The sequence below is a fragment of the Puma concolor genome, chromosome D2 (assembly GCF_028749965.1).
Source record: "Puma concolor isolate L17-30 chromosome D2, mPumCon1.1.hap2, whole genome shotgun sequence".
NCBI classification, from domain to species: Eukaryota; Metazoa; Chordata; class Mammalia; order Carnivora; family Felidae; genus Puma; species Puma concolor.
In genome coordinates, this window is record NC_141677.1 from 85,804,674 (window position 1) to 85,821,603 (window position 16,930).

The window sequence follows — 16,930 nt, forward strand, 5'->3', positions numbered from 1 at the left end:
TTCGTTTTGCGTAGGAAGGGCAGTCCTCCCTTGAAGACCACGTAGGCTCCTGTGTGGAATGCTGTTAAGTGACGGGCCCTCCCTTAATACGTGGCGGTAAAGGCCTCACTGCCTCTGCTTCCTTAAAGACACTTCAGAAGTTCATCCTGGAGCGCCTCACACTTTTTCCGCGTCCTGATTCGGGTTGAAGGACAGACCCGAGATCTGAAATAGTTTAACGCCAGAACGTCCTTCCTCCAAGCCCCAGAAGGGAAGGGGTCGGGGCTGCCTCTTCAAACGGGGCAGGAGTCCGGGAGAACTTCGCATGGGGCTTTCTCTCTCACTGGGGTTCCAGGAGCTTCCCCAGAAGGCCACACGCTGTTGTCCTGGGATCGCCAGCAGTTGCCTCTTTCTGGAAGAGACCCTTAAGCCAAACGACATGTGGTTTTATGTTTGCCTGTGGCATGGTGTGCCCGGTGCTGTCCACTGTCCTGCGTGTGACTCAACAAAGCCAAATTCATTTGTCAGCCGCTAGCCAGCCCTCTCGTGCCAGGTTTAAAACAAACAAACAAACAAACAAACAAACAACAACAACAACAAAACAGGAGAGAAGGAGAAGGGCTCCAGTGTCCTGCATTTGCCTCTGGGTGACTCTTACTGATAATACGTGACTGTGAATAAAGAGTGACTGTGACGTGTCCCCTTTCTGCCCTCTCCCAGCCAACAGCAGGACAGGGCCCTGTCTGTGCTGCAGCGCTGGCTTCCCGGCCCTCGGTCTGGGCTCCCATGCGCCGGTGCTTGCCCGTAATCAGTGGGGCTTCAGGGCTGGTCGATAGGGAAGCCTGGAGAGACTCCTCCCTAATAAGTGCTGCCGTCACACCGCGGCTCGCGCAGGGGCAAGCGAAGCGAGGCTGGAGGGGAGGGCAGGGCAGAGAATAAATTTCGTTTTATTGTAGAAATGGAAATTTGTGTCATGGCTTTAAAAATCTGGTTTTATGTGTGTGTTTAATGCCATTCATTTTAAATGTAGTATCATAAATCCTTGCTTCAGAATCAAAGCTGTTTAATTACATTTCACCCATGAATAGTTACCTAATGCCAATAGAGAAAGAGTTAAAAAGGAGAACTACAGAGTAAATCAGAGGTTGAGATCTTTAGCACAAGCATAAAAAATCAATTTAAGATGAATTTTACTACTATAAAAATTCTTCAAATATCCTTTTAGGAGTGGGAAATGCTAGCAGGAACACAGCTACCAATCTAGTCCCTTAGCAATGTGGAGGGAGCGGCAACCAGCCTGGCCCCTTCCCCTGATGGCCAGGCACCCCCGTTTCGCTCCAGGGCCTCCGAGGATGGAGTTGTAACTCTTGGAGCAAAGCAGGTCGCTACTGGGTGCAGAGGACCCCCGTCTTTTGTGATGTAGGCCCCCTGACCCAGAGAACCCCATTTGCCACGTGTGTGATGGCCGAGCACACCCCACAAGCCCTGAGAGCATCTGTGGCCTGTGAGGGGCTGGCCTCGGCTGGCCCCAGTCTGGCCATGGAGATACTGGGTGCGTGTGGGGCACTGTGGCCTCTTGATGCAGCCCCGGCCCCTCTCCTGCTTCCTCTGGACTGAAGCCACCCACGGGCTGAGGGTGGGGACGTGGGCACCTCAGCCCTGCTCACCCCCTGTGTGACCAGGTGTCACATGCAGATGGCCTCCTGCTCACGGCCTTAGCCACAAAGCTGCCCCCTGGACGGTGCCAGCTGTGTCGGGAGGGAGGCCTGGCTCATCCTCGGTGGACCTGTCTCCTGTCCCCCCCCACCCCGGGAGCAGGATGGAACAGCACGAGACACTCTTGCCCATCTTTACTTTCCAGTATCATCAGTTTATCAGCAAGGAAGGAACAGTGGGAGAACAGAGGGACTGGAATAACGTTTAAGCCAAGCACAAGCGCAGGAAGGTCCACTCCTTCCCTGACCGGAGGTCCTAACGGAGAAAGGAGTCAGGGCAGTGAGGAGATGGGTTTCTCCCCCCAGGGATGTCTCGAGAGGCCCTGCCCCCGCTCCTCTGGCCTCAACGTGCCTGTGGAGGGAGCAGGTCCCATGGGGCCCCTCTGCGGAGTTGGGGTCCAGGCCGACCAGAGGTCCGTCCACATGAGTTCCGGCCCACAGCGAGCTGGCGAGGAGGCCTGGGCCTGTTGCGTCCAGTCGTGAGTCGGCAGGATGGCCGGGCCGTGGCCAGCCCTCTCTGCCTGGCCGTTTGGGCAGGCTCAGTTCTATTTGCTGTCCGGTTCCTTCCCCAACACTGCCCGTATGTGAGTGCTTAGAAAGCCCTCCCTGATCCACTGTTCTCTTGTGGAAAAACAGTATAAAGGGCATTCTGCGCATCCCATCCAGGGAAGCTTATCTCTGGAAAGATCCCAGGACCTCGGTGGAGACCCTTATTTCCGCAGAATGCCGTGCCTGAGAGACTCGGACTGCAGGGCAGGAGCGTTTGTAAGACGCACTTCAAGGTCTTTGGCTGCTGCCTACAGCTTGGAGGGTGAGGTTACACGGGCTTCTGGATCTGCGGTGCCCTGTGGGTGCTGCTGTCCTCACACAGGTCCGGCCCACGCTCCCGGGTGCCGCAGCCACGCTGTCGTCCCTGTGCTGGGCCACGCGGCCGAGTGGGTGGCGGCCTCTCCGTTCAGACCCTCATAAGGGCGGTGGGTGCGAGGTGAGAAAGGCAGCCCAGAGATTGACACACACGCACCCCCCCCCCCCGCAACACGCAGGGAGGGAGACGCGAGGGGTCAGGAAATGTACTGCTTGGACGTACGCCACCCCCAGAGCTTTAGTATCTGAGAATTCTAGATGCCCTCTGCCGACCAGGCCCAGCAAGCTGCTAGGAAGCCTGCCACCTGTGCTGAGCCTTCGAAGGTGAGGAAGGAGGTCATCAGAAGAAATCAGACTTGGGGCTGGCGCTTTTGTGGGTTTGGGGTCCTAGGAAACTAAAATTGGACCCATCATGAAACTCTAGGGCTCAGAAGCACCCAAGTAAAGCCTCTCTGAGGGGACATTTCCTCGTTCCAACAGAGCATATCCCAGAGAGTCAGCACCTGCTGAAGGGGAGTCGGCTTTGGGAGGTGCCGCAGACAGAAGAATCAGACCCCGAGGGCAAGGAGCAAACTGAAGAGAGCCTAAACAACGTTGGTTTAAGCTTGAGATAAAAGGAAGAAGTGACCATAATGAATGAAGAGTGGGATTTGGAGGAAAAAAAAGTAAGCCAGAAGAGCAGTGTAAGGGGAGTTAGCCTCACAGAACGACCTCCACACAGATTAGACACTTTGAAGCATAAGCATCAGCAGACTGAAAGCAGACTTGGAGGAAATCCCCCAGAATGCAGCACCAAGTGATAGAAAATCATGAACGTGCTATTGTTGAAATTCAGTGGGAGGGGCGGGGTGATCAAAATGCAGTTTAATTACTTCAACAGTATTTGTGGAAAATCTTGTTGATAACACGTGGTGATCTGCTAGGTGACCGGGAGATGCGTACATGCACCTGTTAGTCTCACGAAGGGGCAGTGCATGCACCCACCAGAGCAGCTTTTGTGCCGGTCATCCGTGCTCTGTCTTGTCCTGCTTCACCATGGCTGCAGACGCTCAGGGCCCCAGGCGGAAGAGCCCGTATACTAGGCTGTTCCTTCCCAGCATCCCCTCTTGTTTTCTAGGATGCGCTGTGTGTCTTAAAGCTGAAGGGGGAAACGTGGCTGGCGGACGTCCCACGCCCTCCTCCGGCGCCCTTTCCCATTGCTGTGCAGCAGTAGACTTTTACCCATGTGGGTAGAGTAGACGTTTGTTTGCTTTTCACATGTGTGGACGCAGGGCCTAGAGGCTTATTAAGCTCCTGTTACCGCTTTTGCAGAGCCATGGAGGCCCCCCCTCTTCCTGAGCTGCTCGGCTGTCCAGGGGAAATGATGGCGCCCCTGAAGCAGTGCGTGGCCTGGCTGGATGCCTATTTCCATGAGCCGGCGGCCCTCAAAGACCTCCCCTTGCCTGCGATTCACCATCCCGTTTTCCAGCGAGGTCAGTAACTCCGCCGCCTCCTAGGGTTTCGTTCAGGGAGCTTGACTTATTAACTATCACTTACATCACAGCTCATTTTATCGACTATACTGACTTGGTATTTTTACATCATCTAAACAGAGACAGCATGTGGCCACGCTGTAAGGACAAGAGTTCACGATCTCCACCCATTCCAAATGCTTGTGTTAGTTTTGGCACATGGTCACATAATTCTTGGCAAAGGCAATAAAAATGATGCATGCAGATCGACTCTTAACTCTTGTTGGCTGAAGGGTTTAAATGGGAACACATCTGAATAGCAGTGAATTTTTCAATAAGCTTATTGTTAACTTAAACTATCTGCTTGCCAACAGCACAGAAAATGAGGCTTGTACATGGACAATTAGCCACTTCCATAAACTCGGTTGGTGACATTTACATCAGAGTGGGTAGCCGCATTGTGTCTTCTTGAATAAGTTTTCAGTTTAATTTCTCAAACTTACCCTAGTTTGATATAGTGTTCTTAAAGGATGAATTGAGAACGTATTGCCTAAATGTTATATGCCAAAGGCACATGGTCTATGGTCACCAAAAACATTTTCCCAGAAATTTCCTTTTAAATTGTTGTTGGGACCTTAATTACGGCAACTAAAATTATTCTAGACATGTGCCGGGGGCTTATTTTACGTAGTGATTTTTTTTATATTCGTTTTAATAAAGCACGTGTATATGTATATACATCTCTGTATAGATGTGTAGACACATATGCTCAGGGGACAAAATTACCCTGAGATTTTGGATAAGGTGCATTTAAAGCAATCTTGAATTTCGAAATGGATTAAATGAGCTTAACGGTATTCTAATAGCTGCCATGATTTTCAGCAAAAAGGAACTTGAAAATGGAGTAGAATTTCTAGGGGCAGTGGATAGAGAAGCCCCTGTGAAGTTGAGCTAACACCTGAGTTGACTAACAAGGTCAGACAAGTGAGCAGAGAACACCTTGAGCTTTGTTGCACATAATGAACTGAAATGGTGCAGCCGTAATGAACAGGGCCCCTTCTTCACCCCCTGTGTCCTCCGGAACGGTCTCCAGCATGGGTGTGGGAGCTACAGCAGGCCTTTGCCTGTCACTGTGCACACATCCAGAAACCCTCCCTGGTCTGCATCCTGGATGGGCCCTCAGGGCGCAGGGGAGCCTCAGCTGCTCCCCGGTAGCTTGAGCCAACTGGGTGCATGGATGGTGCATGGATGCCGCAGGACGCACGTGTGACCTCTGTGTGCTGCGCGGGCTGAGGAACTCAGGTGTGGTTGGGTTCTGAAGTAGGGGCTTGGGGATCCTGGTGCTCTGAGCTTGTGTGTCCACATCAGCACTCGGGGAGTACTGCTGTGTCGCTGGGGGAAGGAAGAGTTGCCCGACTGGCTTCCCTGCCCTTAAGTCTAATGAATAGTGAGCTGAAATTTAAGGTTTTGAAAGTTTTAGGACGGAAAAATTATAAAGCCAAGACAGGAAGTCTCTATATAATCAAAGGGGCGTTGGGGAGTGAGCTTATTAAATCCTGAGGTCCTGTCCTCAGTGTTTGAAGAGGGTTGGGACTGGCCACACTTATCCTGCCTCCCTGGCCTTGGGCCCCAACGCCCACGGCCTCTGCTCAGCTAACCGGTCACGGTCAGTGACCAGGACGAGCTGGAAGCAGCCGCTGGGGTAAGGATGAAGGCCATCGAAGCCAACCTGGAAGCCTTCTCCGTCGGGCGAGCCCCACAGTGCTGGCGGGCACTTCCAACTGGGGCGAGATCCTCCTAGCCAGCTTTCGGGGAGACAGGGTCCCCTGGGCCAGCCCCGCCTCCTGACAGTTAGTGGTTGCTGCGGGCCGGGATTTCCCACGCCTCGGCATGTGCAAGCCAGGTTTTTCTAATTTAGCTCAATCGCTCACTCCCAGGCAGGGACCAGGTGTGGGGATTTTACGGTTTAAGAGGGGAGGTGGTGGATGGTTATAATACAATTGCTAACACGGAGTTAATTGGCACTAACCCCCAGATGTGGTAACACCCCTTTCTAGCCAGTGGTAGTTGGCTTTGCTCTGTTTCTACTTTGGATCTTGTGGCAACGCTGAAATCATGGCGAGCGGGCGGGTCCCGTGCAAGGAAAATCCTCTGAGGCTCTGGAAGCTGTGCTTTAACATAAAGAAAGAAACCTTTGCAAACTGGGAGGCATGGGTACATTTCAATATGGAATAAATGCTTTTTTTTTTTTTTTAACAGATTCTATTTTCTGTGCGTCTTAATTTTTGAACACATTTGACATGGCTTGGCATATCATTTTTCCATCATGGTCTTGCCTCTGAGATTTAGGCCAGGCCTGCCTATTTCAGTGTGTTTTAAAAACGTAATCCTGACTGTGGCCACCCTTGTGCTCCAGCCCCCTGACCTGCTCTTCCTCGGGTGCTGGCCTGTGGACTGGGGACCCCTATGCTGCGTCCCATGGGCCCCTCTCCTGCACGGGCCAGACTGCTTCACCGTTTCAGGCTCACTGTGAGATGAGCACACCATTCACCATTGGCTCATTTTGTAAGGCGGGTCACACACACACACACACACACACACACACACACAGTTAAGCATATAAAATTGCCAGTTTTGTGGGTTAAAACTTAACAAATAGTGGAAATTTCACATAGTTCCACTTCTCTTGGAAATTCTCCAAGATTGATTAGTAGTAACAAGTCAATTGTCTGGGTGTTTCGGCCAAGGAACCATGAAGCTGTCTATCCTGACCAGAAGTCTGGAAGTCTCTGTGGCTGCCTTTTTCTGGAGCCGCCACAGATAGGGTTTCTCTGTGGGAAGGGAAGGCTGCAGTTACTTGGAGTGAAGTTCGGGGTGCTGTTGAGGGAGTCAGAAGAAAAGCAAGTATTGACCAAGATGCATTCATTTTCTTGGGATATTGTGTTTTTAGTAGAGAGCATTTTCTTTTAAAAAATGGGTTGTTTTTGGCGTTTTGAGGCGTTTTGCCCTTTGCTAATCTGCTTTATTAAAGTATCAGCATTCGGGGCGCCTGGGTGGCTTGATTGGTTGAGCGTCCGACTTTGGCTCAGGTCATGATCTCGTGGTTCATGAGTTCGAGCCCCGCGTCGGGCTCTGTGCTGACAGCTCAGAGCCCGGAGCCTGTTTCAGATTCTATGTCTCCCTCTCTCTCTGACCCTCCCCCGTTCATGCACTGTCTCTCTCTGTCTCAAAAATAAACAAACATTTAAAAAAATTTTTTTTAATTACAAAGAAAATAATACAGTATCAGCATGATCATTCGCGGTAGCCACTCTGAGGACCAGCAGTCTTGGGGAGCGTTTTCAGGAGGTCAGGTGCTCCCTTATCAAGTTCTTGCAAAGGTCAGCTTGGTTTCGAATTCATTTTTCTCCAAGAAATGGTTATTTAACGAAACCATTACTCTCGAAATAAATCTTAATGTTTCTTTTATAATGAAATGTTAAAGTCCTTTCCTGTTAACGTTCTCCAACTTTGTATTTATTTACTAAAAATAACGTCACTTCTTTGTATAATATGCATCTTTACATCCTTATCTGTCAGTGGCAAAGCAGCTGGGAAAATAAAAGCTGCACTTTGCCGGAAGCGCGATTCACAGAGTTCAGGGAGAGCAGCCTTTGGGGCAACTACGACCACCTTTCAGACTCAGAATGCGCGTGCACGCTTTTTTCCCCTTCTAAGCTCTCCTGTCTGTAGGGGTGCTCTGAGCAGGGCCGGTTGCAGTCTGCAGGGTGCTGGGCAGCTTCTGCCAGGCTGGGGTGGGGGCTTCCTCCGTGGATGGCCCAGCTTCGCACCGTGGCCCCACATGAGGCAGCCCCACGCTGCGAGCCCGGTGGTATGCGTGGTGGCCCGGGCGCTGCACCGTCCAAGGCAGTGTGCGCCCCATGGTGAGCCCCGCAGCGTGAGCCCTGCCGTCTGAGCCTGGCGGTGCGGGTGGCGGTGTGAGCCCTATGGCGTGAGCCCTGCAGCGTGCGTGGCGCTGTGTGGGGTGTGAACTCTGCAGGGAGAGCCCCACGGTGTGAGTCCGGTGCAAGCCCCGCGGTGTGCGGATGGTGGTGGACCCCAGCTGCTGCTTCCAGTGTCGTCTCACAGATGATGGTTTTCAACAGATGAGTTCTGAGTTTTCTTTTCAAAGTGACTGCAATGTTCCCTTTTAAATGAAATATTTAACACTTTAATAATTCCTTCGTCACAGCTATTAGCTCGTAGCTATGAAATCCAGTTGCATGACAGTAGTAAAATCTGCATTTTTTAAACCTGCCGGCGAGTAGTTTTTTTGTAACTTCTCTTACAAAGCCTCGAAAAGGATTCTTGTGTTTGTGTATGTCTGTCGAACACCCTCTTTCCAAGGGGCCTCCTCTGAAAGCCCTGCCAGAGACTCACGGGAAAGGCCCTTCCAGGGTGAATTAATTAATTTCCCCACTATATCCTGGAAGACAGTCCCACTGTGCGGTGTGCCTTCCAGTGGAGGCCGTGTGTGGGTCCTGGAAGGCAGTTGGACAATGAGGAAATGAATGGCATCATTACCTCGAGTCCTTACCAGAGACAGTCCTTTAATATTAAAAATCCACCTCTGAGAGCCAAGCAAGGGCTAATCGTGCCAGCGCTCCCCCCACCCACCCCCGCAGCCTTCATGGGGCACAAGGGCTCCTCTGCCCTCCTGCCGTCACTCACGTCCACGAAATGCACAGCACACCCGGCCTCCCCAGCCAGGCTGTCTCCCCGGGAAAGAAGGCGCTGAGCCCCCTTCCCGTCCGTGTCCCGGGGCCTGCTTTACTGCCCTTCAACTTTGCTCTTGTGAGTCCTGAACACAGCCCGGGTCCGTCTGCAGAGGGTGCGGCAGGGGAGGGTTTTGTCTCAGCCTCTCCTACACGTACACAGCAGGAGGCAGCTTTGTGCTTTCAGGAAGTTTGGACTGGTATTTTCCCCTGGACTTAAAAAAAAAAAAAAAATAGCAAATTAAAGAGAAGATAATAACTAAAATAGGTGATGGCATTTACAGTTTCTGGTTGGTAGCAGTCACGGTCCTCCCGTATTATAAAAATTGCTGGCCTTGCTATGATGTTACCTAGTAGGGCTAGGAGGTTTGTAAACCTTCCAGTGCCCACTTATCGATTAGAACAAGCTAACAACACGGCACTTAAATTAAGTGGGAGAGAAACAGCTGGTGAAAATGTACTTCTTCCAACCCTAGAGCTGCTGAGCTGCTTTTCGGGAGCAGCAGATGTGGAAATCTGGCCCAAGGCCTTCTGAGGCCAGCACTGGGAAAGGTGCGGATCAGTAGCCTGGGAGGAGGGGGTGGCAGGCACCCGGGTCAAGGTCTCGAATCAGGAGCAGCCCCCCCACGTGTGTGGTTTGGAGTCACAAGGAAGAGGGTAAGGGTGGGGGTGTTTATGAACAAAAGTAGGCGTGAACCCTGAAAGTAAATGGTGTATGAGAGGTAGAGTGAGCCCTGCAAGTGACCAAGGTTGTGAACGAGCCGCCTTCCTCTTTGGGGACATTTACCCTTTCAGGGCCTGATAGTCGGTCCCCATGAACCCCTCCCCACAGCACCAGAAGCCACCATTTTTCTCAAAGCACATGGTTTCTCCACTGCCCCTTCTGTCTGGCTGTGACACCTTGCTTTCCTGGGAATGTTTCCTGTGGACAGGAAGCAGTGCCCTGCATGGGCTCATCACGTCTCCTGGCCCCTGTCTGCATATATGAATATCCACATCATTTGTAGCTCCACAGCAGAATCGGTGTTAGATGACCGGAATTCTGCATCCACACTGAGGGTTTCTCTGGGTCAGGGGCTCCCAGCCTGAGCAGAAAGGAGAGGCACTTGGCAGGGTAGGTGCTCCCTGGGGGCGCCCGAGGGGTGCTGGCTCTGTAGGCCGTGGCCGTGGTCCTGCTTGCTTCTGGCTCTGTCTGCGGGGGTCCAGCCAGGCCAGCTCGGAAGCAGTCAGCATACTTCACCCTTAGCTCTTCAACTTGACGGATCAACTACGCTTTGGCATATTGGTGAATTTCACGGGCCAGAGAGCCTGAGGTTCAGATTATGTCTTAGTTCATCATTTCCTATTGTATTATGCTGTTTCCTGCCTGGTAATTGTCCTTGGTGTTTGTTTATTCTTTGTACTATGCGACCACACCTTGGATGAGAAGTTTTTAGTGTCAGCAATGATTCATTTAAACAAACAGCTTTGTAAGTTGCTCTCCTATCTCCTGCCCTTCATCTGGGAGTGTGTGTACCAGGACGCTCTAGACTGTTTGTTTGTGTTATGCCTACAATCTCTGTACTTCTCACCCTCCAAAGACACGTCAAAAATCTTAAATATGGGCAAATAACAGATACACGCACACACATTTGCGTGTGTGTGTATGTATGTACACATCACACATATAAGTGTGTGCATCATATACATACATTTCCCCGATTTTGAGAATTACTGCTCGCTCTGAAGGAATTTGTTGAAATGGATCAGACTCTTAGAGCTTCACTCTGTGCTCAGGTTGACATTTCTTTTTTTTTTTTTTTTTTTAATTTTTTTTTTCAACGTTTATTTATTTTTGGGACAGAGAGAGACAGAGCATGAACGGGGGAGGGGCAGAGAGAGAGGGAGACACAGAATCGGAAACAGGCTCCAGGCTCTGAGCCATCAGCCCAGAGCCTGACGCGGGGCTCGAACTCACGGGGCTCGAACTGACCGCGAGATCGTGACCTGGCTGAAGTCGGACGCTTAACCGACTGCGCCACCCAGGCGCCCCATCAGGTTGACATTTCTAATTGAATAACGATTTTTGTTTGAGGCCTAGAATTGCATATTTAAGAGCTGTTCTTGCTGTTGTACTTAACAACTTCTAGAAGTTCTAGGTTACGTATCCATGTGTCTGCCTAACCTCGAACTCTGCCCGCGGCCACGTGAGGAGGACCGAGAGCCAGTGTGCTGTTCGTTTTTTGTAATTTGGAAGGTGTGAGCAAGGCTGGCTGCGCATCAGCATCTGTGCCATCAGGTTACAAAGTCACATGACAGTGAGCCCCTCAAGAGTGTTCCCAGGTGCGTCACTTTGCCAGGACACCCCCTGGTAGAGTGTTGACAGAGCTGACCAGAGCCTTTGGGAGGTGTGCCCTTACCTGTGGCCCAAAAGTGTGGTTCTTCTTTGAAGCGTCTGGGTGCGTGAAGTTCTAGATTCTGGGGGAGACCCCTAAACAACAGAAGCAAGACGACAAAGGGAAGAGGTTGCTTCAGGTTCTGGATGCCAGCTTCGTCCTCCGCACGTCTAATGTAGATCCAGTCCTGGGGTTGCTGCGGAGGAGGTTAATGGTCACATCACCCAGAGTGTCCCCTTAGACCTACCCTAGGAGTTGTAGTATGTGCCCCCTCCCACAGAGGAGAATTGAGTCTGTCCATGGACACCAGCTTCCGAGATGCTGGCAGTGGCTGACCAGAATCACAGCCTGCCAGACCCGAGAGCACGTGTGGTGTTCCTGTGCCGCGAGCCCTCTGATAAATCGTAATTACCATGGGCTCATGGGAAGCCTAGTTCAGTGAAAGTTCCATCCTAAATATGGGGAGGTGGTCAGAGCCTGTGTTCCCTGAGGTTTCCGTAAATCAGGCAAAAAAAAAAAAAAAATGAACTTGAGAATGTCTTTAGTGAAGGCCACCGGGGTCACAGTATAATTTAACCAAGCTTAAAAGGTAACCAAAAGGTGGTTTGAAAGTCAGCTACTTTCAGACTTTGTGTAGGATTTAACGGGATCTCTTTTGCAAATAAATAATACTTGAAATTGTTACAAGTGTAGCTTTTATGGGAAAATACATTAAAATATAACTGTTACATCTAGCACAATAATTAAACAGCAAACTGGCGAAAGTTTCACCCTCGTTATGTTCACGCGTTTAAGAAGATCACCGACCGTGTCCTTGTGTGGGGTACGTATGGGTATTCTTTACCTCGGAGCAGCAGAGTGTCAGATTTCTACATACGGAGAAAAGAAAATTACAGTGTCTGTTTCCTCAACTTTCCATTTTAAATGGGCTTTGAAAAGTAGGAATTTTCTATCAGGTCTATATTTTAAAGTGAAAAACAGACTTTTCACTTAAATGTGCTTTCAAAATTTTTATTCCCACTGTAGGCATTAGATTAACATGTGTTGCTTCCAAAGAGAATGTTTAAGTATTTTTTTTGTCATAAAATATTGTATATTCACATTTTACAGGCAGCGTTAATGCATTTTTAAATGCATTTTTATACCATCCGAGAAGTAATAAATAGGATTCTCTCTACCACCTGGGTTTATAGAGAAAATTATATTTTAATAAAAAACGTATAGAGAATTGGACTGTAAATTATCAATACATTAAATATATAAATGTTAGTACATTAATGGCAGTAACACTGTAACGCTATTTGTAGGAGCCAGAAGTGTAAAAACTATTACTTATTTAAATGCCTCATCACCTATGATTTTTACCTGCAACCCTTATGTTCGGGCCGACTCAGAATACAAGGTTTACAGGTTGTGTGTACGTGTCAGAATGGGAAGATCTGATCTCTTTCCAAGGCCGTTTGCGTAGCCGTGTGATTCGTGCGGTGGTGGAGTCACCAGGGCGGAGCAGACCTCCTGAGGCTCGGCACGCTGGGGCATCGTGTTGTATCTTAATGGCACCAAACATAGTGCGTCTGAAGAAGGAAACTGGAGGATGAAGTAGGGGAAGGAAAGTCTTTAGCCTAAAATACATCTCAGTTACGAGTGATAAGTTATGAAAATCAGATCAGATTTCTCCTGCTCTCTAAATATTAAGGTAAACAGCGACAGTGTTTCAGAAAGTAGGATCCCTGGTGAGTCCTGCCCGCTCCCACCCCCCACCCCCCACCCCCCAGCTTCAAAAGCTACGGTATCTTCGTTACTATGGCAACTACTTTTGCATTTTTTTGAGTACCGCTCTTAATTGTTGCACAGAACACGCTGTGTAAAGGACCCATCCCTAGACGTGCGTGTGTACACGCATTGTCTGCTTTTTCTAAAAATGCATGCTCCTTCCTCGGCTGGGCCACGGTGGTCCGGCAACATGATCTTCTTTTCAGCCTTTCCTTAGACAGTTTGAGGAAAACCCAGAAGCTGAGCTCATGCGACCTCGAGCTCATTGCTTGGCCAAGACATACTTTTCAGAGAAAATTCGCAGCTCTTCCTCTGTTTAGAAGAAGATATGCAGGAACCAACATAAATGGCACGTTCCCTCCCCCGCCCCCCGCCTTTTTTTTCCTCAAGAATTGGGCCTTTGATGTTCAAGAGCAGCTAATATTAAAGGCCATCCCTGGCAGGCCTTAGAAACTGTGCCTATTTATGACCAATGTAAAACAGCGAAATCTAGCTGAGTATGATGGCATCATTAGTTTGTGAATCGCATCCTTGAAAATAACTGTGGAGGAGCCAAATCGGTTTAAAGGAAGATAACGGAATGGTTTAAGCTGCTTAGGTTGAATGCCAATTATGTTTTAATATTCAACTGAGCATATTTTACTAAGAAAAAAGGCCGCGTTGACGCATGCATAACTCATTGGCAGCGTCGGCCAGCTGTGCCACTCTACTCTGCGAATCACTTTGTGCATTTTAGTGGCATGGTAATTTAGTGGAGAACTACCTGAGTGATGGCATTTTCAATGAGCAGGTAATCTACAGAGAATTTTTATATGGTTATGAGTTCTGTGCTTCAGCCCAGCAACACAAAAATACATCAAGACCAATTACGGTATCAACTTTCAGCGTGGTACCCTCGCCACGCAAGTGCATGTATTTCTGCCCCAGGCATTTCAAATTGCATCTAATTTGAAATCTTTGGGGTTTTAATTAAATTTCAGAATATATGGAATTCTTCATTAGTACCTGCTCTGAATAGCAGATTATCCTTCTCTTGGTCTCGTTAAAGAAGTAGGCTGTGGTAAATAGCATGTTCAGGAACTGATCATTTGTGGGGCCTGGGTATTGGAACAGAAATAGTGAAATGCAAAATAATATCAAAAAGATTATTAGTCCAGGGAGAGTCTCTTGATTTGTATTTTAATGGAATTTTACATTTCTCTTAATGATTTGCAAATTGTCCTCTGATTATAAGATGCATTAAGCTTTTCATTTTAATGGCAAAGACACAGCCATTAGCAGAATTTTTTTTTTCTGTCTTCTTTTTAGAGTGCTTCCCTGCAGCAGATAAATATTGAAACCATTAACACCTTTTGATGTTCCTCACAGCCTGCACCTTGGACCCACGCGAGGCTCCCGTGGTCTCTCAGTGTTAACACCTGGCTGGGGGCCCCTGCTTCTTCACCGGCTGGGTTTCCTTTTCCAGAATACAGGATTCGTTTTTAAAGTTTCACCGGCAGATCTTGTTTATTTGTGTTAAAGCTAATGCATTTAAATAGTATTAATGGCCCAATTTGTATTAATAAAAGCCGTTCTCCTCGGTGTGAAGGTTGACGGTGCTCACCACTCCTACCCCGCGCCGGTCTGTAGGGCTGGAGTGAGGGAGGGCCGAGCAGCGTGCACGGAGAACGCAGGCTCGCCTTGCCAGTCTGGAGGGTTCTGGGGAAGTTGGCGTGCGGTGAGAGAGGCGCACAGGGCTCACGGTATTAGCCAGCTGACCGAGGCTGACCACAGCTCGACCCCAAGAGCAGGCTGCTTGCCTCCGCTTTGGCCTCTGAGGTAATGTCTTGATTTTCAGGCTAAGACTTCTGGTCCCCTACAAGGTGCACGCCGCTTATGTGACCAGAGCCATGGGTGGGAATCCGCGCTTGCCCCCACCTGCCAGCAGGCCCAGGTGAGGGGCGGGGACTTGCTGCTCTGACCTAGGACGGACATAGGAGGGCTGAGGCTCCCTGGGGCCCTTCAGAAGCCAGCAGCCCCATGTGACCGCAGAACTGGAAGAACCAGGGCCACCTCCCGGAGGAGCCGAGTGAGGCCTGTGCCCCCTCAGCCCTCTGTTCTCAAGGGTGGATCTTCAGGCCGAGCGGGCCGGGCTGACCTGAGGGATGTTTCCAGCATCCCTGCTGACCTTGACCCAGCCCAGGTCTGTGAGCTGGTGAGGGATGCTCCCTTGAGCCTCTAGGCTCTCGTCCGTGCAGCCCTGCCCGCATGTGTGACCTCAGGCCCCGTGTTCGGCCTGCGTGGAGCCTCAGGGCTCCCCACCCCCACTTTCACCAGGCCTGCAGGGCCAGCGCGGGGACTGCCGGCGCCCCTTGTCCGGGACCATGGGAGCGCATGCCGCGGGCTGGGTGGCTTGGGCAGCGGAAGTGTGTTCTCTCTGTTCTCTCACAGCTCTGGAGCTGCAAGTCCAGGGTCCAGGCTTTTCCCGAGCTGCCCGCCTGCCGCCCCTGCGTGGGTCCCTTTAGGGACAAAGGCCCCTGGGGTCGCATTGCACGTTCTCCTTGTTTCGTTACAGGGACACCAGTCAGACGGCTCAGGGTCCCCCAACGGCCTCCTCGTAATCACCTCTTTAAAGGCCCTTTCTCCAAATAGTTGCTTTGTCAGGTGCTACTGGCTGTTGGGACCTCAGCATTGAATTTTGGAGGACACGGTCCCACCAGTAACATGCTTTCTGAGCCTCTGATGGCCCATGTGTAAGGCGGGGTGACAGCAGCGACGTGTGAAGTGGTCCTGAGGGGGAAATGAGACCTCCAGAGACCCAGCACAGGGAGCCCCTGCTGCCTTCGCAGCGGATAGAAGGTGCTCTCCAGAATCCTAGCGACCTTCGTGGTGAGCAGACTCTGCCCGGCGTTGTGAACCAAGTCTTCTGAAGTGCTCTAGACATTCAACAGAACTTGGCAAGGACACCCTGCCTAGTGGCTACGGGACACACAGCTTGCGTCCCCGCGGGCTGGCCACACTGAGCCACGGCAGAGGGTCAGCGTGTCTGGGGAGAACTCCCTGCAGAGCCGGGGAAGGGGAGGGGCCCTCCCACCTGTCTCGGTTCTGATGGAGACCAGCCCCGCCAGGTTGCCCTTCCTGAAGCTTCTCTGGAGATGCCTGGTGCTTTGCTCGTTCATTCACACCCACCCTGAAGATAACATTTGGCTTTCTTAGATGTGGGACGACCTCCTCTGGGGAAACACGGATGCGTGCACTTCGGGTTTAAGCTTGAGGCTATCTGCCGTCAGACTGGTGCTGCGGGAGGCCGGGCCACCTGGCTCTGACCGCCGTGGGAGATGTTTGTGAGGTGTCAGCTGTCGCCGTTTCCAGCACTGAACGCACTTCACTGTCCGTTTCCGACTTTTGATTCAGCTGCCGTGGTTTGGGCCCATCCTCATAAGCGTGGCTCTTGGCTTTGCAGAATAGAAAGTGAGGGGATGTGGGGCAGTGGGCCAGCCAAGTCTCAACGACACGACACGTGCAGAAAGATGTGCCTCGTGTTTCTTAACAAATTCCTGGTATCATATTTGTTTCTTGTTACTTTAATCTTATAAGGAGAAGCCATTAAAAGCCTCCTGTAAGTGATTTTGGAGGTTCTGTTCCTTGGTAGCGAGTCAGGCCTCCGAAGGAGAGCACGGGGCCTCTTGCCCAGGCGCTGCCTGCAAGTGGGAGGCGTCACACTTACTCTGCGGCCTGGATTTCGCGGCTCTGCGCTGTACTCTCGCCTCCCTCGAAGCCTGAGCCCCTGCTGGTCCTGCCTCTAGGGCCTTTTGTCTCCTCGCTGTCTGGTCTCCTCATTTTGCAGAAGCCCCCGTGAGGGGTTTACTGAGGACGTTGCTCTTCCTGCGCGCAGGCTAACTTCTGGCGAAGACCGTACCGGGCCTGCCTTTTCTCTCCATACACCATATAGCCGTGCTTGTTGGTAGAACTGCGGTGCAGGGTGGAGGTGATTCAGAAAGGTGGAACCTTACATGGAAAATCAGAGGGGACCCTTTGCT

General features: G+C 50.7%; 1 protein-coding gene and 1 long non-coding RNA gene across 9 annotated transcripts in view; one reads left to right on the top strand and one right to left on the bottom strand.

Moving 5' to 3' along the window:
- Positions 1 to 16,930, top strand: part of MGMT (O-6-methylguanine-DNA methyltransferase) — a 298,750-nt gene that overhangs the window by 248,797 nt on the left and 33,023 nt on the right. For all 8 annotated transcript variants that reach the window (XM_086681184.1, XM_086681181.1, XM_086681183.1 and 5 more), the window contains one exon: positions 3,870 to 4,030. In XM_086681184.1, the coding sequence (XP_086537310.1) occupies positions 3,870 to 4,030 (161 nt within the window). The remainder of the gene's footprint in view (positions 1 to 3,869; positions 4,031 to 16,930) is intronic.
- Positions 782 to 12,015, bottom strand: LOC147576236 (uncharacterized). Its single transcript, XR_015241924.1, has 4 exons — positions 11,946 to 12,015; positions 11,163 to 11,334; positions 6,039 to 6,180; positions 782 to 890 (listed from the first exon to the last, which is right to left on the bottom strand). It is a non-coding gene; the product is annotated as an uncharacterized LOC147576236 (long non-coding RNA).